Source organism: Grampus griseus (genome assembly GCF_964374135.1).
Source record: "Grampus griseus genome assembly, chromosome: 6".
Taxonomy (NCBI): Eukaryota; Metazoa; Chordata; class Mammalia; order Artiodactyla; family Delphinidae; genus Grampus; species Grampus griseus.
Genome location: NC_139000.1, coordinates 52,506,408 through 52,532,093, shown reverse-complemented (window position 1 = coordinate 52,532,093; position 25,686 = coordinate 52,506,408). Strand labels below are relative to the sequence as shown.

General features: G+C 43.0%; 1 protein-coding gene across 6 annotated transcripts in view; it reads right to left on the bottom strand.

Annotated features, from left to right (window-relative positions):
- Window positions 1–25,686, bottom strand: part of SMARCA2 (SWI/SNF related BAF chromatin remodeling complex subunit ATPase 2) — a gene marked incomplete at its 3' end in the record, with an annotated part of 172,636 nt that overhangs the window by 50,522 nt on the left and 96,428 nt on the right. For all 6 annotated transcript variants that reach the window (XM_082656489.1, XM_082656485.1, XM_082656488.1 and 3 more), the window contains 3 exons: window positions 23,740–23,967; window positions 19,978–20,055; window positions 14,849–15,067 (listed from right to left, as the gene is read on the bottom strand). In XM_082656489.1, the coding sequence (XP_082512615.1) occupies window positions 14,849–15,067; window positions 19,978–20,055; window positions 23,740–23,967 (525 nt within the window). The remainder of the gene's footprint in view (window positions 1–14,848; window positions 15,068–19,977; window positions 20,056–23,739; window positions 23,968–25,686) is intronic.

The window sequence follows — 25,686 nt, the reverse complement described above, 5'->3', positions numbered from 1 at the left end:
AAATGAAATCATATGGTATGTCTTTCTCTGTATGACTTCTTTCACTTAGTGTAATCCCCTCAAGGTCCATCCATGTTGCTGAAAATGGCAAGATTTCTTTTTTCTTTTTTTACAGCTGAGTAGAATTCCATTGCATATACACACCACATTTTCTTTATCCATTTATCCACGGATGGACACTTGGGCTGTTCCCATATCTTGTCTATTGCAAGTAATGCTGCAGTGAACATGGGGGTGCATATTATCTTTTCAAGATAGTGATTTTGCTTCCTTTGGATAAATACCCAGAAGTGGAGTGGCCAGGTCATATGGTAGTTTTATTCTGAATTTCTTGAGGAACCTCCATACTGTTTTCCGTAGTGGCTGCACCAGTTAATGTTCCCACCAGCAGGAAGGTCCCCTCTTCTCCAAATCCTAACCAACACTTGTTATTTCTTGCCTTTTTTAGAACAGCCATTCTAGCAGGTAGAAGTGATGTCACCGTGGTTTTGATTTGCATTTCCTCTATGATGAGACATCTTTTCATATGCCTGTTGGCAATCTGTATGTCTTTTTTGGAAAAATGTCTATTCAGATCGTCTGCCCATTTCTTAATCAGAATTTTTTTGTTATTTTTATCAGTTCTTTACATATTTTGGATATTGACCCCTTGTTGGGTATATAATTTGCAAATATTTTCTCCTATTTAGTAGGTTGTCTTTTCATTCTGTTGATGGTTTCCTTTGCTGTGCAGAAGCTTCTTAGTTCATTGTAGTCCCACTTGTTTATTTTTGTTTTTACTGACTTTTCTTTTGGAGTCAGATACAAAATTCATCACCAATACGGATGTCAGGTAGCTTACTGCCTACGGTTTTTTCTAGGAGTTTTATTGTTTCAGATCTTACATTCAAGTCTTTGATCCATTTGGAGTTAATTTTTTGTGTATGGTATAGGACAGTGGTCTTGTTTTATCCTTCTGCTGTCCAGTTTTCACAACACCATTTATTGAAGAGAGCTTCCTTTCTCCATTGTATATTCTTGCCTCCAGAGTCATAAATTAATTGGCCATATATGCATGGGTTTACTTCTGGGCTCTTTATTCTGTTTCACTGATCTGTGTATCTGTTTTTATGCCAATACCATAACGTTTTGATTACTACAGCTTTGTGATACAGTTTGAAATTAGGGAGAGTGATGCCTCCAGATTTGTTCTTCTTTCTCAAGATTACTTTGGCTATTCAGGGTCTTTTATGGTTCCATAAATATTTTAGGATCGTTTGTTCTATTTCTGTGAAAAATGTCATTGGGGGACTTCCCTGGCAGTCCAGTGGTTACGACTCCGTGCTTCCTATGCTGGGAGTGCAGGTTCAATCCCTGGTCGGGGAACTAAGATCCCACATGCCGTGTGGCACAGCCAAAAAATAAACAACAACAATGTGATTAAACCAGCCAAGATAACTAAATATAATACCACAAAAACTCAAAAAAAAAAAGTCATTGGAATTAATAAGGATTGCACTGAATCTATATATTGCTTTGGGTAATATGGACATTTTAACATGACTAACTCTTCCAATCCATGAGCATGAAATAGAAATTTCCATTTCTTTGTGTCTTCTTCAGTTTATTTCACCAGTGACATAGTTTTCAGTGTACAGGTCTTTTACCTCTTTGGTTAAATTTATTCCTATGTATTTAATCATTTTTTATACAATTCTAAGGGGGACTGTTTTCTTAATTTCTCTCTCTGATAATTTGTTGTTGGTATATAGAAACACAACTGACTTTTGCATATTGTATTTTTTGTACCCTGTCAATTTACTGAGTTCATTTATTACTGAGTTCTAACAGTTTTTTGGTGGAATTGGAAAGCTGTCTTTAAAAGAGAGGGGAGGGCTTCCCTGGTGGCGCAGTGGTTGAGAGTCCGCCTGCCGATGCAGGGGACGCGGGTTCGTGCCCCGGTCCGGGAAGATCCCACATGCCGCGGAACGGCTGGGCCCGTGAGCCATGGCCGCTGAGCCTGCGCGTCCGGAGCCTGTGCTCCGCAAGGGAAGAGGCCACAACAGTGAGAGGTCCGTGTACCGTAAAAAAAATAAAAAATAAAAAATATAAAAAATAAAAGAGAGGGGAAAACAGCCTGTGAAACTTGAAGTGGAGACATAAAAGCCCTGTTTATGAGAAGAAGCAAAACTCGCTCTTCTAGTGTGGGAAGGCAAGCCCCCACGTGTGCTTTAATGGTCCTAAAAAAAAAGTCAGTCCCTTGGCAGTGGGTGCCCAGGAAAACAGGGTGTTCTTAAGACTGAATGGAAGGACATGCAAATACTACCAGCAACAGGCTGGGGCTTGATGGTCATCATGGCTTGGGATTTACTGAAACTCTACAGAAGAGCCAAGCCTCCTAACAGGTTAAAAATAATCCTGAACGTAATGGCACCAAAGTAATCCCTGTCTACGATTTTACTTGGCTCCTTTTCCAACCTGCGTATGTGAAGGTCAATGAGATCTCAGGTGATTCTGTTTTCTTTCCCTCCGTCTTCCATATTTCTCATTATGCTTTTATGATGGAGAAAATCCCTCCAAATAAACTTTATTTTAAACTTTACTTTTCTTAAAAAATAGTAAGCTCCGGGTGTTCTTCGTGCTGACTATAAAAACGCAGAAAGATACAATTCATAAAACTACTAATAAACGGTCATTCATTAGATTGGTGCAACACGATAAAATGGTGGCAAATAAAACCCCTAAACTGGGTTTGTTAACTCTTTTGCAAAACACATGTTCATGCCAGGGATTCCCCTGGAATGTTAACAATGTAATCTGTTAGACGCCACAATATCCTTCCCAGACCTTCCAATAATGTCCCATGACATTAGTGTATTTCTTTTTAATTAAAGTAAATGCAAACAGATTTGGTCTTGATAATGTGGCAGAAGAGTTGATACGTTTCAATGAACAAAACAGATCCATTTTAGCAGCTGTTTCGTACTCTGCTTGGTACAAGGGATTAAACAAAATGGCAAGGTGGGTCGTTTCTTCTTGACGGCAAAGAACTAGAAAATTCTTGGTCTTGGTCTGTACAGAATTGCTGAAGCCCCCAGCTACCTGAGTAGAGAAAGCAGCCCCCGGTGGCAGGTAGGTATTCCCTTCACTGGCTCTACCACGCTGGTATCCTGTCCATCATATACTGTCAGCACAGAGGACTCAGCTCAACTATCCAAATGTTACCAACGACCAGTTTGTCCTGTACACTAGATCAGGTACTGAGTCCACCAACATGCTATAGAACCCCTCGTCAGGCTGCATTTTTGAGAGAAAGCCTGGCTAAGAACAAGGAGAAAAATCTCACCCACACCCTTCTGAGTTTTAGTTCCTGGCGGTTGAGTGTCAGCTGGAGCCAGACCAGGGCAAACCCACATAGTCCTTTCTAGGGCCATCAAAGACAAAGTCAGAGAAGGGCAGGCAGGAGAGACGGGCTGTGCTCTCTTCCTCACCCCCATCACTTACTTCATGACTCCAATGTATTGACAAGAAAACAGGCGCAGGGAGGTGAACTGACTTATCCAAGATGTCACACAACCGAACAATAACACATCTGGGTCCAGAGCCCTGATATCCTGATGCCCTGAGGTCTGGCATTCCACTAAGTTAGGAGAGGCAAACTATGGAAGAGAACAGAACCAGTGGCAGCCTCGGTAAAGCTGAAGTTTTGAGGATATCATTTTAAATAATCTTTGGAAAATATTCTACAAGGCCCAAGGGAAAGATATTTTAAAAAAAACGGTGTCCTGCATTAGGAATATACTTTTTACGATGGACTATATGACCCTAGAGACCTTAAATATTGGATTTCAGTAGGAGTGGCAGAACAAGAATCAAGCTTTGCCTGGAGCAAAGTTTCATGGTCCTGTCTACAATTTCTCACGATTCCGACAGTTCAACATTCTTTAATAGAAAATAAGAAAGGAAGCCATATAAAAGGTACATGGTCTTATACTTAAAATCAGCATTCTCCGTTGGAGACTGTCTTGTACAGAAATAGAAATGAAAACCCAATTAATTTAGTACTTTTTTGCCTTTTCATTTTGAGTTAGATTAGATATATTAATCTGTTTTTTGTTGGAAAAGAAATGAGGGTTTAAGCTGGAAGACAGCTGTTGTAAAATCTAGGAGAATTTCCAAGGAATAGCTGGGTTGAAGCAATGGTTGTATTTTTTATGCGTATTTAAACAATCTTCATCAGTGTGTTCTGAAATTAGAACAGAGCCTTCAAACTCTTGAAAAGCTCAAGAACACTTATGTCAAAACTGCACATGCCTTCAGCATTCTTTTAGGGAGGAGATCTTTACATGAAGACACAGACTGTGAATCTAACGGGAAAGAATGCCAGCAATTTCTACCTTGATCCACACTGGTAAACAACAACAACACAGGATTCTACTGACTTAACCAAAAGGACATGGAATGGGACCAAACCTTCTCTCGTAGCCCTCGTCTCTGGCTGGTACATTCACTTATTCACAACTATTAATGGAGTGCTTACTATGCATGAGGTACTGTCCCAGTGCTGGGATATGGCAGTGGACTAGACAGGCGCGGTCCCTGGCTTTCCTGGAGCTTAGTACCAATGGAAGAAGCCAATGAGATAACCTTTAGATGGCGGCGAGGGCGACAAAGAAATTAACACAGGTTATGTGACAGTTATCGGCAGGGCCTGGCTTTTTCAGCTAGGGTAGTCAGGCAGGGTCTGTCTGGAAAGCGACCATTAAGACAAGGAGACAACCATGGACAAGCTGGGAAGGAGCCTTCCTGGAAGTGCAGAGGATCAGAAAGACAGCCCAGTGTGGCAGCCACCCAGAGAGCAACAGGAGAGGAGGAGATTCGAGGGCCAGGCAGAGGCCAGATGGCCATGGCCTTGGACACCATGTTAAAGTGCTTGGATTCAATTATACTTGAGGGAGGCTGCCGGAGGGGTTGACGTGGGGAGCGGCGCTGCGGGTAGAGGGTCATCAGAGATGCTATGTGCTTTGGAAAGCGCCCTCTGACCTCTCTGAATAGCCACCTGAACTGTCCTGAACAGAGAGGAAAGCTGTTCTCTAAAACACCAGCAGTCTGCAGATGTCACATGCTTCATTCAACTCATCGTTCTGGTACCTAAATCCCCCAATCCCTTTTTCTTTTGTCAAGCTGGATGGGGGATACACTATGCCGTATTTCTCCTCCACGGGAGGCCAAGCAGGGTGGCGAGAAACTCCGAGGAGCAGAGGTGTGGCTGTTAGGGAGGCTCGGGTCTCCCAGAAATAGCCAGGAGATGAATGCCATTGCCAACCGTGTTTGGAGGCCATACCATGTGCCAAAGAGCAGCTGTCCTCCAGAGTCTGAGGATGGGACGAGGGAAACTCATAAATAACATCCCTGGAGACATGACACTAAAAGTCTAACGTGCAGGAGGATGCGTGTTGTTTAAACTATGCTGATTTCCTGAACAGCTGAAAGGCCTCCCAAAGTTAGTTCATCTCACAATCCGTTTTCATCTCTATGAACTCCCATCTGTGTACACCTAGAGACCTGTTCCTGACAAGCTCTTTAAGGTGGCTAAGTGTGCAATATTATCTCTAATAGCATTTCTCAAATCTGGCCCTTCATTGCACTAATAAGGCAGGCCAGCCACGGTGGGGAACGCAAGCTTGACAACTAACACCATTCTCCCCGTGCATGCCCCGCAATGGTCAATAAATGGGCGTTGAATGGAATGCGCTTTTTAACAGTCTCCATCAATGGACCCACTGATCAGAAAGCAGGGGATGATCATCACTGAAAGCACAGTAAGAAGGAAAAGGAAACCAGCTTCACGTGATTTCAGAGGTTGTCTTTAGGTAGGTGGAGGAGTCCCAGCACATTAAAGAGAATGCAACTCCACCCTGGATCGAGAGGCCTGACCAACATCACATACCTAGCTGGCAGCAGGGCAGGGACCCACGTACCAGCTTCCTGACCGCTAGCCCCGTGCTCTTCCTGCAGCCACGGAGGAAGCAGAAAACCAGAATGCAAAGAGTTGATAGCTGAGTGAGTACGGGTTGGAGGGCGTGAGGTGAATAAATAAGCCTGTAGCCATGTCCCATAACAGACTCAGCAAGGAAACGTGTCCCCCTCCTTAATCCCACTTATGAATGAGGATGGGGGCCTCCTTCTCCACCCCTTTTACTTTTCTTCTGTTGCCCCAAACCTTGCATTTGAGACGCACAAACAGAACTGTTTCATTTCTTCTCTTCTTATCACCTAGGTTTTTCTCTGAAATAATTTAATACTTTTTCCTTAATAGCTATTTTTTTGGTAATCTTTATATACCCAGTTCTGTGTTACACACATTTAAACTTCAGAAAATTCTACGAAGAATGAGCTAGTATTTTCCCCATTCTACAAGGAAGCTACGAGAAGTTACACGAGGCGCCCAAGGTCACAGAGCAAAATAGGTGGAACTGGGATTTGAACCCTGGTTCATCAGATACTAAGGTTTTCATCTCTTATCCACAATCCTAAACTCCCTTGAGAGACAGACATCAAAGACATAGTTCTGACACCCACCCAGACATGAGCACAGTAACAGTAAAGTCCCCTGCCCTGTCTCTAACTTCTTAAAAAACCTGTACCTTCCCCAAGCCTCACTGGGAGAATGAAGTCATTTCACAATGTATACCTATATCATAACATCACATGATGCACCTTATGTACATACACCTTTTGTTTGTCAAAAATAAATAAATAAAAAAAGATTTCATAGCTTTATTGATAAAGATAAAAAAAGTAAAAGAGAACAGAACAGAAAACAAATCTTGATTCAGAAAAGCAGCCACATATATTTCTAAAACCATCTATTTCTATGCAGTGGTTAAAGATAACGTGAATTTACTTGGGCTCCTTAGTATCTGTAAGCTCGATCCACGGTTACTTTCAATGTCTGAGTTAGACTTCAGAGCTGAACCCCAATTTCAAATGGTTAAAAATTTGAGACTTGAATTTCCAGGCATCACAGTTTTAAGAATCAATTGAAACAGGTCTCTCTCACTTCTCGCCTTTAGTTAGTATTTTAGTTGGCCCACTGAGGATACTTTCTTCTATTAAACGGACCCTACTGAATTTTGACCAAAGGGAACATAACAGGTCCAATCGCTGTGAAAACAATCTAGCCAATGGACTGAGGAATAAAATAAAACTTATAGAAAGTTATCAAAATTCTTCTACTACCGTCAAATGTTTCCCCCAGACAATTCACAACTCTGGCCACCGTTAATTAGTTCAATACTTCCTTCCTGAAGTGCTGAAGGACCTTGAATTTGGCAAAACCCAAATCCATTTTCTAGGGCCTTAGCTCTCCCTTGTGTATAAAAACGGAAATGCAGCTTGCTAGCCATTTTGCCCCAGTAAATCTGATGACCCAGGTTGAAGAGCTAAAAAACGCCATTTGCTAAAAGAAAATGAATTTTTATGTCTTTTAACAAAAAGCAAGGAAAGATGATACAAAGTGACAAAGCAAAATACTAAAGGTATCATGCACATTATACTTTGGATAAAGGATCCCCCAAAACCTTGCCCGTATAAAATGAGGTCTTTTGGGAGAAAAGGACATCTCGAAGAATCACTGATGCTCTCAGCTGTGATTATGGCTAGGCGATTCCAGCCCCTGTCTGGTTTCAGGCTGGATCATATCGTACTTAATCCAGCCCAAACAGAGGAGACCTTATCCTGTTTCAAAGATTTCTAGAGAGAGAAAAATCCTCTTCGTATAGATGCGGAAATATTTTGTTATTTCTCATTGTGCATTTCAACAGAATTTCAAATATTTTGTTTGAAATCCCAACTTCTTTAGAGTTTCTCGGTACTCTTCCCAGTTCTTTGTGACTACCTTTCCTTGGATTTCTCTGCCTTTTTCCCGCGTAGGTTTTAGCACAGGCTGGTGGTAGTGGAAAGCTGACTACGGGACCTCATCCTGTATTTCCAACCTGGTGTTAGGTAGCTTTTCAAGACATACAGGTAAACTCCTGTGTGTTACTCCTGTTACATGTTACTTTACCGATTCCCTCTATTATTATATGGTTCAGGAGTCTCTTACTCTGTTCTCTCCACTTTGAGCTGTGGGAAGGGGAAACCCCCAAAATCCTTCTAGGGGTCAGTAGACCTAACTATGGAGATGTCATTCAGGCACCGAAACTGTGGGAAACTCAGGCTCTTATCTGGTGACAGACTGGTTGAAGGGAAAAATGATGTTCTGTGCTGCCTTTCCTCAAGGTCCCTCTGGAAATCCTGGGGCTTCTAAAACTAGCTGTGTCTATCATGAGATTTAAAGATCTGAGTCTTCCCCCCATCATTTACATAACACGGTTTGGGACCCAACACTACAGAGCACTGTAGAAACAGAGCTTATACCATCACCAGGGGCTTATAGAGTACACCAAAAGAAGCACCCTCACACTCATACATAAGGACCGCAGTGAGAGACACCAGCAAACAAGAACCTTTCCAAATTACAGTTCTGAGACATCAGATCGACTGTGAAACAAAAGCATATTCCAAAGTTTGTTCCCTCCATCAGGCTGGCAGTTAAATATTGTACAGAGCACATAATTTAGATTGCATTCCAATTATCTTCAAGTGCTGAAGGGCATGAATCAATCACTTGGCAATTAAATTCTGGGATGTCACTAAATGTTTAGGAAGGGAAGGATTCTGAAGTTGGCAGAAGGACCAAAGGAACAGGAAGAACAGAAAAACCAGGCATTCCGGAATTCACCCTCCCACCGTTTAGTCTTACAGACACCCCAATTTTACAGAGCTCCTGCCTCAACCATGATTACAATACTAGCAACATCACAGCCCGTGCACACCTGGCTGAAGTTAAACCAAAAACACCTGACCCCTTGGGCTCATCAGACGTCTGCCAATTTAGCTCTACTAATGCTTGCCCTCACATATAAATAAAGATGTTTTTCCAAGAAATTATCAATGTGAGCCAATTACTGGTTATGTGCAAATGCACACACACACACAGACACACACACACACAATACGTAAAAGAGCACTATTATCACCTTGGGTACCCCATGGGAAAGCTATAAAATGGTAATGGACATAAATAATTTTTTTTTTTTTTTGCGGTACACGGGCCTCTCACTGTTGCGGCCCCTCCTGCCGCGGAGCACAGGCTCCGGACGCGCAGGCTCAGCGGCCATGGCTCACGGGCCCAGCCGCTCCGCGGCATGTGGGACCTTCCCGGACCGGGGCACGAACCCGTGTCCCCTGCATCGGCAGGCGGACTCTCAACCACTGCACCACCAGGGAAGCCCGGACAGAAATACCTTTAAAACCACCATTAGTATTCTCTTCCACACTTTCTAAAGGGACCATTCCCTGTTCAGGGGAGCCACCTATTGCCTTGAGGAGGATGAAGATAACGTGGTAAGCAAAGACGACGAAAAAGACAAAATGACACCACTGACTTCCAAAAGAGGATTTGCGAGTCTACCATCAGACAGCAGTCTAAATCAGGCTTCCTTGATGGAGAGGAGTTCCCTCAATTCCAAAGGCTCCTTGTAATCAGGAGCTAAGCCAGGTGGTCAGGGATCCCCAGAACTGCTCTAGAAGCCACAGTGAAGAGCACCATGGCCGGGCCACGTGTGTATGGGACGTTGCTGTAAGACAGGAAGGCAAGATAGAGAGCCTTCTGCCCTGGGAGAAAGGGAGCTGAGAGGAAGAGCGGTGAGAGATCAGCCCTGAGGATATTGCTGCCTGCAGTATTTGTAAGCCATCGAGCCAGCCCCTCCCATGCGGACGAGACCCCAGTAATAACTCTACACACTGAAGCTCAGTGGAGCTTCCTGGTTGGTGAGCACACTGATGTGCCCGGGGGGATGCCCCCCGATTCCATGAGGAGACGGCAGGGAAACTGTGTCCCCTCCCAGAGATCATCCTACGTCCCTCTTCATTTGGCTGGTCCTCCTGATTTGTATCTTTCAAAATAAAACTGTAACCACCAGTAGTGCTTTCCTGACCCTGTGATTCATTGTAGCAAATTACTGAACCTGAGGGGTTCATGAGAACCCCTGAACTTAGAGCCCGTCAGTCAGCAATGCAGGTGGCGCAGGGACGCCCAAAGTGTGGCTGGCATCGGAAGTGAGCCCGGTCTTGTTGGGGAAACTGAGCCCTTTAACTTGTGGGGTCTAACTCTGGGTAGTTCGTGCCAGGACTGAATTGCAGTACGCCTAGCTGGGGCTGACATGAATACTCACCCTGCAGGCTCCGAGCCTGGTATATTTGGGGGGGTTGGCACAGGGAGCAAGAGGTATGAGGCTATAGAAGTATCCGGGGGCACATTTACTGTGAAGGCATTAATGAAGCGTGAGCTTTAGGACTCCCGAGGCTCTGGGAGGGTCCCTCACTGTGCATTCATGTGGTCAGATACTTTGACAGAACTTGTAAACGTAAGACGTTTCTGTATTGCTTGTTTTAAAGACCTCCCTGACCCATCCAACCATCAGATTCTAGAGGCTTCAGGCCTGACAAGCCCCTGGTGGTGAGGCAGCGATTTTTGCAAAAAGGGGCTGAACTCTCTTGCCTGTTCTAGCACAGTGGGTAGAAAGCAACCAAGAGTCTGAAGATTCCCAACGAGGGCACAAAAGAGCTGAGAGCACTACAAGACCAGAGAGGCTGACAGTCTTCATGGGACTTCAGACCACAGGAAAGCTGACCACTAGAGACTCGGGCCGGAACCCCAGACCTTAACAGCACGTGTCATCAAAGACGCCAAAAGAATAAGGTGGGACCAGCTGCACGTCAAGACCTCCAGGGACAGAACAGACCAGTAGTCCTGCGTTGAGCCCAGCAGAGATCCACAGGACAGGATGCCTGCCCCAATGCCATGATGAAACCCTAGCTTCTCCGTCTATCCAGATGCCACCTTGGGGAGGAAGATGGGAAGGAGCTCTGAGGAGAGGAGAGAAGAAGCGCATACAGGGCATGGATGTTGAACTGACTATTCCCAAAAGATGAAGTTCACCAAAGAAATTTAGGTTTCCTCAATGGAAACTGAGATTCCAAAACAATTTTTAAAAACTTAAACAAACAAACTGAGCTGTGTTTGAAACTGTGATCCTCTTCATTTAAAATAACATGAATACAGAACAATTTTTTTAAGTCTTCCAACTAAACAGATTGTCTAAAGGACACTGTGGGAATTTTTAGCATACTATGATTATATAATAAAACCTGTTTGTGATGAAACCATAATACAATTTTCACAGAAAGTGGCCACAGCACTTCAATTCAACCTAAGTGTTCTGAGGCGGCGACTGCAGCCTCATCACCAAAATCTTACCTTCCTGGGCTCACAGACAGACCACATCTCCCACTCCCCCTTACAGCTAATGTGGCCACATGCCCGAGTTCTAGCCAATGGGATGCGAGCGGAAGCGACAGAGATCCAGGCAGGCCTGGTCCTTAGAACTCAACACGCACCACTCCATGCTGCGCTCCCCGCTTCCAGCTCACAGGGACAGGGATGACTAAGCTGGAAAGAGACTCTTCAGCCTGGATCCCTGAACGGCCACGCGGAGAACAGTTGCCCCCGCCAACCACAAACACCCACCTTGGGCTTCTATGTGCGAAACAAAATCCAACTTTTTTGGACAGGCCCACAAATAGGGCATGTTTAGGTCCATCTGTTGCAGAAGTGAACGTTACCCGAGGCTATACTCTTATACATCAATCCAGGGCTATTTCAATCTGGCAATCCATGGGCCCTGACTATTTGCACACAGAAGTCCTAACAAGATCCAGCGTGTCAACAAATCAGGAAAGCAAGTATGTCGGCAACTACCAAGAATACTAGGAAGTTGGATTTGAGCCGTGACAGAAGAACAGGCCAAGAAATTCAAGAGCCCAGGGGAAATGCAATTAGTATTTACTTGTGAAGGCATCACAGAAGTGGTAGCATTTGAGCTGGGCCCTGAAGGATGAGGCAAGTTCCAAAGAAAGAGGAGAGGAGGGGAGTTCATTCGAACTGCAAATGAGTCCTCGAACGTTTCATCCGGTGGGAGGTGATGCTAAAGACAGACAAAATATTGTTCTGTTCACCCCAGGGAACAGGATGAGAACCAGCGAGGAGCAGCTACCAGGAAAGAGGATATTCGTTCACAGGGAGGAAGAACTAACAGCTGGGGCTGAGCATGGAGGGGTCAAAATGCAGACGAAATGCAGAGCGTCTCCTCTACTGATGGCCAGCCTCTTGGCGGGGGCGCTGCAGAGAACGTGATCTAAGCACGGGGTGCGGAGCTGTCCCATTCAGCTGCCTCCAGCTCTGGGGTTCTATGGGTCTGCGATGCCTCTACCACGCCATCTTGGTACAACATTGCCAGGAGAAAGGAGAGTTACTGCAGCCCTGCTACAGCATTTCTCACGCAACAGTCTGGGCCAACCTCCCTTTCAAGGCTGCGTTGCCTAGGTTCGCCCACTGTGTTCAATCATCGGCCGGTGGAGACGATCTCTGCACGTCCAGGCCCATGAGAAACTCTTGAATAAAATTTTATTACCACAAAAAGCATAACAGGCTAGTATTAAACAGGATTTCTGCTGGTGAACAAGAAAGAAAACGACTGCAAGCATCTGTTTTGAATGCTAAGGCCAGGAGGCATTCTGCATTAATTGCATGGCCTGGTTAACAGCAAGTTACCAGCTCACACCAAACATGGACGCACATTTCCCGGAAGATTGGATTACAAAAAGCTGTATTACAATAAAGCTGTACTGAGAACAGTTTCGTCCTTCTTGGGTGACCTGGTATCTTGCAAGGCACCTTAAGGTGAAAACTATGAACATCAATTTCATGGTGTAGTTTTGTAAAACAAACTAGTTTTCCATTTTTAGACGTGCACATTATAGACAAAAAGATGTGAATCCAGTGAAGAAACACCACCTAGAAAAAAAAAAGGAAGTCTACTAGATACACAGATACTATCCTAACATTATTGGTAAATTAGAAACTTTCCACTTTCCTCTTCTAAGGTTATCGTTTCATCTTCACAAGCATTCATTGAGTTTCTACTGTGTGTTAGCATGGTGCTAATCATCAGTGATATAAACTGAATGAAGAAGAGAAAAAATGAGGTATTCTAACCGTGAAAACTTCCTAAGATTCATAACGTTATTTTTTGAAGAGCATTTGCCACTGATTATTGAAAAAATGATAAATTCAGCTACCTTCTTGCCTGATAAACGAGATTATTTTGCTTGTAGTGTCTAGAGGTTATACATATATAAAGACTGACTTTAAAATGTTGGCCTAGATTGTCGTCTCATCTCCTGTAATATTCCAGGTATTCAAATTACTGCTTACATAAAAGAGAAAGGGAAAAGAATTTTCCCAAGCTCATAAATGAATATTAAAGTAAACCTCTTCCCATTATAGAATGGATCTTAATTATACAACTACAACCTCACAACAGTGAAACAAAAGAAATCCATAAAACCATATTCTGAGGCCACTGGAATATTTGGACGCGACAGTACGACGGTCACACAAAAGTTACATTTCATATGCCATTGCTCAACCGTAAGTATGAGCGATGCTTTCTTAGTCTCTTTCTTTTCAGGATACCACAGGCTTCAATCTTTTCGAAATTTAGGTCATGCCTCTCTCATCATACAACATCCTGAATAAGTCACATCTCAAATGGTGCCAAGACCTGTCCGCCTTTGATATCCAATCTTACAATACTTCCCCCATCGCTTTTTGACCCACCTACCTACTTACAGCCCGGGTCCTAAAATCCATGTTTTACAAAGCTTGCGAACTATATTCCCTTTCAATAAAATGAAGAACTCACAAAAACAGCTTCTATTTTGTTTGGTTTTCACCGAACCACCCTTATTATTTCCAGCACGCATTTACCGGCGCTGCCTGGAGCGCACATCCCTGATCGTTCTATCTTGGTACTAAGTCTGCTCCCAATAACAGAAATTACGGCTAAACCTTCAAAGGGAAGATTCACACTGGCCTCAGCCTCACACACGTGGCTCCTGGGAGCATTTTGATATTTCTGTGCTCGAACATTAGGAGATAACATTCCTCAGTCAAAATGAGAAACTGACATTTTCCAAAGCAGAGAAAACAAAAAACAAAACCCCCAAAGTACAGAATACTGTTTCCAAGTGCCAGTGACCCGAGCCCCAGGCCCTAGTCTGCGCTGGCGACGGTCAGGTCAGATTGAGCTGACATCGAGCCCCCACATGCATCAGCGCTCACTGATTCTGTTATTTCTAGTCAGCCGTGTGATCCTGCGGAATCACCTAACCTCTCGGGGCCTCAACTGCTTCGTCTATAAAACCAAGAGAGTACAAAGGCACCTTCCAGCGCTAATGTTCTTCGGGTCTAGGAAATAACGTGGGTAGAAGAGGCCGCTGTCCTGAACGCTCTCTCTGCGAGACTTGCAAAAGTGAAACTCCGATTAAAGACCATGAAATGAGGGGGGACAATTAACAAGTCCTCTAAGGCCCTCTTCCACATTTTGATTCTAACTCCGAGAGAGTGAGGCATGACCAGGCGATCGGTCATAAAACATTAGTGGGTCTCATAGCTCTCATAACCCTGTGTTTCCAAAGGCCAATTCTGCCCTTGCAAAACAATTCTTCATTATCTTCCAAGGCCCTGCCGTGAAATGTAGAATGACTCCACTGCAAGAGCAGAATGACTTTATCTATGTTCAAGAGGCCCTTCCCCTTCTATGGGCAACTGGTCCCTCTCAGACAGTTCCAGCCTCAGGCCCCTGATTTCTCTGAGCCAACAACACTCCACGTAGCAAGAATTCGAGAAAGCCACACCTACCCTCAGCCACTGCTTCTCTGTGAGGGCGTCGCTGTAGTCCACGTCCCGGCGCTGGCGAGACCCCCTCCCGAAGATCTTCTCCTCCTCTTCTTCACACGTCAGCCGTTCCACCTCGGCGTCATCTTTAATAATCCAGGAGGGCAGCTCATCTTCCTCCATCAGGCGGGGCTTGCGTTTTGGGTTCCGGGCATCCTCCCTCCGCCGGTCCATGTCCATGCGCTGGAGGGATGAACAGAAGTGTCACCAAAGGGAAAGGGGATTCGGTACGGTATAGACTTGCAGCACATAAGTCTTCACAAGTCACCTCCTATGGCTGCAGGGTCCCTTCAGCTTCTCCCACGGAGCCTCTGTATCCTGGCTGACTTGTTCTAGCTCATCCCCAAGGCCCAAATCTCTTCCCTTCCCCTGTACCCATCTTTGAAATTTACTTATGCACTTAAAAAAATACTCTTTAAAAAATTCCTTTTCTTAGTCTATGTGGGTGCAAAAGCTTCCCCTTAAGTAATAGTGAGAAAATTCAAATTGGGGATGTATTTTAAAAATGATTACAGCAGGGCTTCCCTGGGGGCACAGGGGTTGAGAGTCCGCCTGCCGATGCAGGGGACACAGGTTCGTGCCCCGGTCCGGGAAGATCCCACATGCCGCGGAGCGGCTGGGCCCGTGAGCCATGGCCGCTGAGCCTGCGCATCCGGAGCCTGTGCTCCACAACGGGAGAGGCCACAACAGTGAGAGGCCCGCGTACAGCAAAAATAAATAAATAAAAAATAATAAAAATGATTACAGCATAAATTGATAGAACATTGTAAATAAACTATACCACAATAAAAATAAAAATGAGTTAAAAAAAATGAGCTCTGGTGATACAACTCATTGCTGCACTGGTATAGAAGTATTCTTCAAGCATATAAAGGGGAAAGTTCATTAAGAAAATTTCCTTTCCCTCAATAGGGTTCATGCTTTTAATTAAAGAGCCAGGAAAAAAAAAATCAGCCACCCAGCGTCACTATAAAATAGCCACCCTTGGTTGGACTCAGACATGTGGGCACATAACTGGTTTATTAATCAGTTGGCCATGAATGCATTGAATTTTTAGTGCACCCTGGGCTCTGGGAGAGGAATGTCCCTCAATTCTTTAGCTTTCAAAAAGCTTAGCTCTTATGAAAATATCATGCCACAGTGACAGACCTCAAAGGTAATCTCATCTCAACTGATATAAGTGAAATGGCTTCCTTGCAACAGCCTTCAAAATGCCTATTTCCCCACCTCCTGCTTTCTTTTTTTAAAATCCAGTGTGCTAGTAAATAAATTAAGTGCCACATACTTGCCTTTAACCTATAACTAAACAATTTGATGGTTAAAGAAAAACAAATAAAACCTCCACTGAATTGTTATATACGTTCGTTATATGTATCTATCACTGGCTAGACCATTTCTACAAGCGAACAGACCATTAACCATTAAATGATTTACCTTTTCCCTCTTTCTTCCTTCAGTTCTACCGTACTGAAACAGGGATTCAACATTAATTTTTTCTTAAGAGCTGAGAGTGGTAACAAAATGTAAATGAAATTTCTATTTAAATCCAAATTCGACCTCTAGAATCTATTTAAAGTTCAAAGTTACTTAAACTATGCTTCAACATTTTTGGAAATCATTGTATTCCCAAGATGGGGTAGGCTTGGAGCATGGTGGAGTCCTATTGGTAGATAAATGTGGCCGTTCTGTTCTGTCATATGCTATAGTTAGCTGGAGAGGCTGCTCTTAATCCTGCCTTCCAATGCTCTGGATTCAGAAATGGGATCCACAAAACCTTCATAATTAGCACACAGAGGATGCCTTGTTAACAGCACTATCTAAAGAGGGGCTTCTCACGGTAATCTCCTAATAGTTACTAGATAGTTATCAAGAAAAATCATTTTTTGGTTACGGCACTACACAGAGATGATAAAATACTGCCACTTCAATTTTTGGTTATACGATTACCATTTCCTACACCGAGGACTTGTGAAATGACTTATGCCATGCGTTAGTCCACAACTGAGAAAATAAATCTCTTCTAATACAAAAGAAAATAAATTGCACTTGCTTTTTGTTTTTTCTTTTAGGAAAGACCCCCCAAAATATTTTTGATGCAATTTTTAATAAGCTTAAAGTTCTCAGGATTGTATCTCTTCCCAGAGATTTCCGCTTGCAGAAGACCAGTACAGTACAAACTTTGAAGTTGATATTCAACTAAGCGTAATTAATTATTCAGATACTACATGAATATGTTTGTTTTAAGACCCAATAACCTTATGCTAACAAGTACAATTACTTTTAAAAGTACTTGTTGCCTTTGGAGGGAGCAGGGCAGCTTGAAAGCTTCATGTTTGTATGTTAGCAAAATGTTTCAGATATGTATCTTGACCTGTCAAAGATCTCTTTTAGGTAGAATTCACAGGTAATCAGTATAAGAGATAACTTTCGAAGTCACATTTTTTAAAAGGAGAAAACAAGAAAAATGTTCGAAAGAAAGGTTTTATTTTAAAGAGACTATCTGCTTCATGTGTGTTATTTAACTACAGTGCCTATGATATAAAATCAAATAATACGTCTGTATTAATTTTATATAGGGAGCTAACTTTTTGTTTTTGTAACAGTGGATAGAGTTTAAATATTCCAACTCCAAATCTAGCTCACATTCCATTCTTGTTTCTCACTACAGTTTTTAATCTGACTGAACTGGCAAGGATTCAATTTCATTTCCTGCCCCCTGGTGGAGGTGCTAATGAATAGTGAATTGGCCAAAGGCAGCAGGCTGATGAGAAGATTTTAAAAAACCAACACAAAGCAAACCAAACCAAAGTGAACTGAAAATCTGTATTATCCAGAAATGAGAAGCCAACCTTTAAGAAACAAGCACAACATTCACAAAATCAAAACGCCTACAGAGAAGTATATTCCCTAACCAGCTTCACCTGTTCCAAGCCTGATATTCCCAAATTAAAAGAAGACGGTGCCTTGGCCAGACATCCAATTTTTTTTTTCCCTGAGGCTTTCAATTTCTACAGATACCCAGCCGGAAAGGCAGAAAAGAGAAGTACTCTTTTTCTCTTATTTCAGGACTGCTGATGGAAATCTCCATCTCTGGGCCTAATCTAATTTGTATAATGGCAGACAGCTTATCCTTTCCAAGGGCCTCGAGAGTATCTGAGGCTACAGCAGTGCTGAATTATTGCCAATCAGTGATCAGCCAGGGAAGCTGAGGGCCTCTTGCCTCGGTGTTCCCTCGTCATCTACATTTTAATAAGTTCCTCAAAAAGAGAAAAGATGTCTATTTCCTACGTGTATCTCTAATCTCCCCAAACAGAGAATAATCTATAAAGGTGGTGATTGGCAGTATGAGTTAAGAAATTTAGGTTTTATGAACACCCTATGTTGAACATGCTGGTAAAGTCGTTTTTCTGTTATTTCTCTTCAAAATGGCCTTAGCTGGGTAGGATGGTTCATTTAGGAGGGGGAAAAAAGTGCACATCCCAGGGTAGGACTTATTCCCCTGGCTACCTAAAAGTTTCCAGAGAAAGAATTAAATGTCCTTTATCTTGAATCACTGTGTGTGAGCACAATCATTGTTCCCAAAGTCACAAAACCACAAAAATAACGTCAGCCTCCATGCAGCTGGGGTTCCCTTCTCAGACTGCCTAGGCTAAAGAGGTGGAAAATGCAAACCCTGTGGGTCCTAATCTGGCCCAGGGTCGTATTTTGTTTGGCTTGAAGTGTTAAATACTAATAAAAAACTGAATTTAGTTGCAAACATTTTGAAGTCCGGAGACTGAATATAAAAACCTCACTTTCTAGCTTCTCTTGAAAATTTGGAATTTCTGGCTACATGGGGCTTGCAGCTCTGTCCCCCCGAGAAAAAGCAACTCCCATTCACCGTTCACCACCATCCCCTCACCCCTGTCCACTTGCTTCACTTGTGCAAATCACTTGTCTGAGACCTGGGGGCTTCAAATTTGGGACCTCTGATTTGGGGGTTCCTCAGCATTCGACCACCAGAGTTACAGTTCACATTTATTTACTCACTCCACGGTCAGGCTAAATGTTAGAAAGGTCAAAACGACTGAAGGTATTGGGGGGGAGCCTTGCAACTTTATACATCCTGTCCTCCTCACAAGGCCCGAAATTTTGCAAATGCCACCATTCGTTCAACAAATATTTATTAAGCAACTACTACGTGCCAGAAACTGTTCTGAGTGTTGTGCATACAGAGATAAATAAATAGCTATAGCAAATGCCTTAAGAACACAGTCAAATGTGACTTCTGAGGGCCTCCCTCACCAGCCAAGGGGGTTGCTCCCTTCCCTACTGACCTTGAGGCAGGCCACACACATAATCAAATTCGGGTTTCAGCAAAATGGCAGATGACTACGTATCTTGGAACGTCAAGGTTGAAACCATGGATGTTAAATGGTCAAATGTCAAGGTTCTTTTGCATCTGCTTTGTACCGGTGAAATGCAACCAGTTTTGATCTTTAAGTGAAGTCTACACCTTGATGCACATCTGGAAGGTTGCTTAAGCAGACTCTCTTCAACAATAACAAGAGGCAGGACTATGTCATTTTAGTTGCTCTCCGCCCCCCTGCTGCGCCCCCAGGGCGCATATTTGTTTTGATTGCTAAGGAGACAGCTAGGGAATAGCTGTGAACTCTACCTAGAGGAGCAGGGCAGGTTTCCTGAAGGATGCTGGCCAGGATCAGAAATGAGCTGGAAGTGGGGGGGGGGTGTCTGTGGTAGACCACATGGCCTGTCCTGAGGACGCAGCTGCTGCGAAGCCGTAGCCAAACGCTTCCATAGAGAGATGTGGGCCTGGTATTACTGCCCATGTTCAGTTTTCACGAGAAGCCAGAAATCAGGATTCTTTTTGCGTTGGCAACGGATTCGAAATTTTTAAAAAAGATATGGCATGGGCCAAACAAAATATGTCTGCAGGCTAAAGCCAGGCAATTTGCAGGCTCTGAACTGAAGGAAAGGCCCCGGCTTCACAAATGAAATTTGGCCAGGGCACACAGGCCCCAGACATCTTGTGTTTAACAGAAAAGGAGGGAGAGGAATGAGGCATTTGTTTCCATGATTTTCTGTAACGTTACCATAAAAAGATCAAATTCCTCCTCTCGTCGAGCGATCATTTGGTTCAGAGTCTCATCGTCGGGTACTTCATCTTCTTCCTGGGGTTAAGACCAGAACAGAACAATTTAACAGGCTTCCGGAGAGAGGCTGGACAATTGGGCTGAGGTACTGATAAGTAAGGTGAATCAGTCCTCCAGACCAGTGGGACCCCATTTCTCAAGCCAGAAAGAAAACAGAAGGGTCACTGGGTATAGTATACTTGCCATTATTATTTTGCAAGCGATTCAAACCATCTTCCCAGAGCAAAATCTGTTTAGGGAGGAAAGGTGGTGCACTCTCTAAGACATACTGGTTCTCTCGGGGCAGGGGTGTATCTTGATTCCCTTACTTTTAGAACAAGTTAGAACAAGTTATGTCTCCCCGCCTCAATGACCTCATCTGTAAACTAGGCATGACATTTCCTTCACAGAGAAGATGTAGGATTTAACTAAGGAAATCCCCATGAGAAAGGGCCTAATATTAATTCTTTACCTTATCCCCAACATAAATGCTTATTTTCAAAGCTTTACAAAGGACATGAGTATGTGAAACTTAGTGGCAAGGCACCAAGCAAGACCATAAAAATCATACACATATGTGTGTGTGTGTGTGTCGAATACACAGCCTTTAAAATACGTTTAATATGTATTTCGGTGGGCACTGTTACGCTCATGTTAGAGCTGTGGATACGACAACTCAAAAGGTAGCAATAACAAAACCTCCACAAAACTCTTCTTAATGAAAATCATTTAAATGAGGTAAAGAAAGCAACTACCTAAGGCCTCACATTTTCATTTGACAGTATGTTAGACCAAGGCACCTTATGGCTCTGAAAATTCCTCAGAAACCAACAGTTCTCAAATTTTTTAGAAATGTTATGCTATGATTTTCACACTTTAAAAAAAAGATTCTAAAAGTTGGGCAGATACTACAGAACTCACCGCCCAAAATTATTTTTATCGTATGTCGAGTGAGCTTGTTAGAAATCAAATGGGGCATTTCAATGTATCAGCAGAGGGACGAAAGGGAAACCCAGAACTTCAAACATCCAATTTCCCAAATCCTACGTTCAAAACAAGGCAACCTGTTCTAGAAAGAGGACGGGTGGCCTAGCAGCTTAAATGAGATGACTCTGCCTGTTCTCAAGATAATGTCTTGCGCACTGTGTCAGAAATGAATGCAATTCAATCAAGTGAAAACTGATGACTCAAGATAAGAATTACTTGTGAAAAACTTTCTATGCTAGTTCATCTCTAGATGGAAGGCAATCTGTCCAAACACATTATTACATTTCATCTGACAATGAAATAGACTAGCTGGGAGTGGACTGAGACTTTAAGGTACAAAGAATTCAGTTAATGTATCCACTGGGGAAAAGATGTCCTGCTTCTGCCCACCCTATTCCTAGGGCCACGTTATCCCCTCATCACCTATACAGTGTCGGGTTGGACTTCCCCCAAGCCCAAGATGAAAAGATGCTCTTGTAAACTGGCAAGAAGCCTGTCTACAGTGGCCTGGCCTTCACAGAGAACAAGTGGGCAATAAATCTTCCTGGGTTCCTTGTGCCCGAGTGTTCCATGGTCCGTCAACCATGGTGATGCTGCCTCCGATATTCAGGACCAGAGCCCTTGACTGCAGGCTATCAGTGTCCCCAAACATTTTCATCTCAGGACGCATGCCATCCAGAAAATGATAACATCTGTCTGACACACGGAGAGCCTGGAAGGGGTGTGGAGCCCCAGCCAGGCTGCTCACCGTTAGAAGCCACCAGCGCCGGATTGCACTGCAGGCCCCACCTGGTGGCCTGCAAGGTTAGCAGACATTCCGTCCTGTCCAAAATGTCCATAAGACATTCGGTTCACGCCGAAAGGTTCTTGAAATTTGGTCCCATCCAAAACATCCATGAGTATATTTGGTCCCTGACAAGTGGTTTTGGATAGGATCAAATATCGAGGACCCTTTGGTCCGGACCAAATGTCCTGCAGGGGCCCTCAGGACTGGGAGGGATCAACATCTCCCTGAGGCTTAGGAAGGTTGGAAAGCTCCAGGCAACCCTACACTTCCCCTAAACCAGGCTGGGGACTATCTTCACAAGGCCTACACAAAACAGAAAGCAAAAACATCAGGGAGACTCCTGGCTGGGTATCAGCTCTGCCCACACCTGCTTTGTGACAGTATATATCACTCACCCTAGTATTTCATTTTTAAAATTTCCATGTGTGTAAATACCAACCAAAAAAATCACCTGAAAATCTGATTCTAAATGTGTATCAGCTATTTCAATTTTGAGAATCGAATCTGTATCAAATATTCAACTTCCAGAATCAGACGTGGTAAACTATTTGAGATCAAAATTTTAAAAACATGCGTGAATGTATGAATGCATGTGCATATGCATTTTTCATCGCTTTAGTGAAATCTCATAGATAACTAATCAAACATGTAAGACTGACAAGTGAAGAGGTGTAACAGAAAAGGGCTCTTCAATCTGCAAACAGATTCATTTCAGGATGACTTTAAATATCAAGAACTACTTCACATTTCCACTTATTTCAGAAAAAAAAACTACATGAGATTTTTGAAAGAATTTGGTTTATAATTTATAGAAGATTTCAAAAACATCCTACTTAAGGCAAACTCAAACTACAGTTGACACTTGAACATCTGGGGTTAATCTATGTATATCTTCCATGTAAATTGTAAATCGGCTGTCCGATTCCTCTGCACCCATGGAGTCAACCAACTCTGGACCCATGTAGTGCTGTAGTACTTACTACAGAAAAGCATCCACATGAAAGTGGACCCACACAGCTCAAACTGTGTTGTTTAAGGGTCAACTGTATATCTAACGTACGCAATGAAAATAGTATTCCACATGAATAGATAAGATAAACCCATTCTTCCACTTACGAACATGGGCACACCAAACCAAATTTGTCCATCCCAAGCCAATTTTATGGTAAGGACTGGCACTGGTATTTTGTTCAGTTTTCTAGACTACATAAGAACTATGTCTTTTAATCTATTTCAAATCCATCTGGGGATGAAAATTTAGTATAGAATTACTAAGACTGGCAATCTAAAAAAATACAGCTACCCAAAGATCCCCTGAGAGAAACATAATCAATGCACTCTTTGAACAATGTTGGCAAGTAAAAAGATTTTTTTTTTAGCCAATAATTTTCTCAGCCGTTGGTCAGCTCTTACAGGAGCATTTGGAGTGGAGGTTAAGGTCATTCTTTTCCAGTAAAAGTATGACTCAAAGAGCTAAAAACAGCTTTGAGGGCTTATCCTACAAACACACTGAAGTGCTGTGATCCCTGATAAAAAGGCAATAGAGACAAAGGGCTCTGAAGGATGGAGAAAGAAAAGGCAAGGAGTGACCCTTCCAGCTTTGTGTTGTCTCATCTAGCAATTTTGTTCCTGCAAGTGGCCTCTCTGCGGTTCTGCATCTGGCCTACAGAGGGCAGCACTTACAGTACAATCAAGCATGCAGGCTGCACCTCCCGGCAGAAACCAGGGAAGCATTGGATGGCCAAGCCTTCAGGTCCCTCTAGCAACTGCTTTTTAGACACTCGTTTGGATGTTTCACAGGCTTTTTGTGCTTGGGGTGTAACAAAGCAGCTAATTCATTCATTTTAATTCACCCCAGCCCAAGAAATTCTTTAAAGAACAAAGAGGTTCTTCCCAAGCCTTGCAAGACACAAGATCACTGATTTCACAGACTTGGCTTTCTGGGATACCTCATTTTCCTCTTCGTGCTCCAGTATGGCTTGCAGGAATGCCCTCCGCTCGTGGCTTGAAGACTTCTGATCAAACATGCCTGCCTGGATCACTTTCTGATCCACGTTAAGCTTGTACTTGGCAGCTGCGAGGATCTTTTCCTCCACACTGTTCACGGTGCAGAGTCTCAGCACGCGGACCTCGTTCTGCTGGCCGATGCGGTGAGCGCGGTCTTGTGCCTGCAGGTCCTGTTTGAGAAAACCACGTGTTTGAGGGCCACTGTGCCTGGATTAGCCTAGCAAACAGGTCACCCACCCAAGAGGGAACTATGGAAGCGTTCTTTAACCCACCTTCACTAATGCAAGATTCTGCTTACACTTTCAAAATATACAAGCTACCTTCTTCAGAAAAATTCAAGGTCATTCCTAGTTGAGGGAGACTGGGTTCAAATTAGCCAACTGAAATACACCTCAGGTTTTGAAATCCAGGTCTCAAGATGTGTTTGTGTGTGTGTGTGTGTGTGTGTGTGTGTGTGTGTGTTTAATCTGTCCCTAGGTTCACTATCAGATTTGTCCCTAACTAAAAAAAAAAATTAAATAAATAAAAATAAATTTGGTGTCAGAATTATGACTTGGATATTAACTAAAACTAACCCTAAGTTGCAAGGTTAAAGGAAGGCGTTAAAGGTGATTTTTAAGACATCGCTGAATTATACACACATACATTATACACATAAACACACACTGTTCATACAATGATTACTCATGTAGCAAATTTCCTGGGATCTAATTCCATCAAAGGCTCAATCTTTAGTTCGGGGAATGAAAAGATTGCTAGCGGAGTAGTAAACTGGACAACTTTGGGGGCATAGAAATTTAGCACTATGTATCAAAAGTGTTGAAACTGGGTATGGCCCCTGACTCAGAAATTTCAATTCTTGGGAAGGTATCCTACGGGAATAATCATGGATATGCACAAAGACTTACAGTAAGGATGTACCTCTCAGCATTATATATCATTTATAATGTTTTTTTAAAAAAGCAGAATTAAATAAACATTCAACAATAACAGATTGGTTAAATAAATTACAGTTTTTTACTCTATGTATATACAACGTAGTACATTAACAATTATACTCTCATTTAGAAAACTTAATGATACATCATAAAGCTATAATAACTGAAAACTACAAGTTATATATGAGTATGTACATTATGATCTTATGTGCATACATTTATCTGTACCAAGAAAAGGCAGGAAGGACAAATACCAAGAAGCTAATAATGTTTATATCTGCAGGTATTAAGATTATAGGTGTTATTAAATTTTCTTCATTTTACTTTCATGTGGTTTGGCAATTTTTTTCTGCTTTGAATGTATATTACTCTTATAATAAAAAAATAAGGTTTTAATGAAATCTTTAAATAAAAACCGTCATAAAGCTATGAAGCAGAGTTACCTAATCTTAAGGCTATGCCATAAAAACTTCTTGGTACATCACTTTTGTTCATTCTGGTCCAGGTGATGATCTCTCCAATGCTAATTAGCTGTTTCCATGCGTCCCCCATTAGACCCGTGTACATCTTTAGGGCAAAGGTCTGTCCCCTGCATCCTGCATCCCTGGCACCCTCTTTTGCACAGAGCTGATACCCTGCTACAGCTGTAAGACCATCGTCTTGACCAGATGAGTTTCTTGGTCACCTAGACAGCACAAGGAGACAACAGGCCGAAGTCTGCCCAGGATACCTGTCTTTGCTGCAGGGACCTTTACAATTAAATGACTAATTGGGCAAAAGGTTTTCCTCAGAAGATATTTGAAGAAGTGACTATAAATATGGGAGAGCTGAACCATGAATACAGCTGGGACTCATCCAAATTAGATTATTTTCCAAAGAGGAGAAAGTGAGGTGGGTCATTAAAATCCAAAGTGGGGGGCGGGGGCGGCGTGGAAACCCTAAACGTCATTT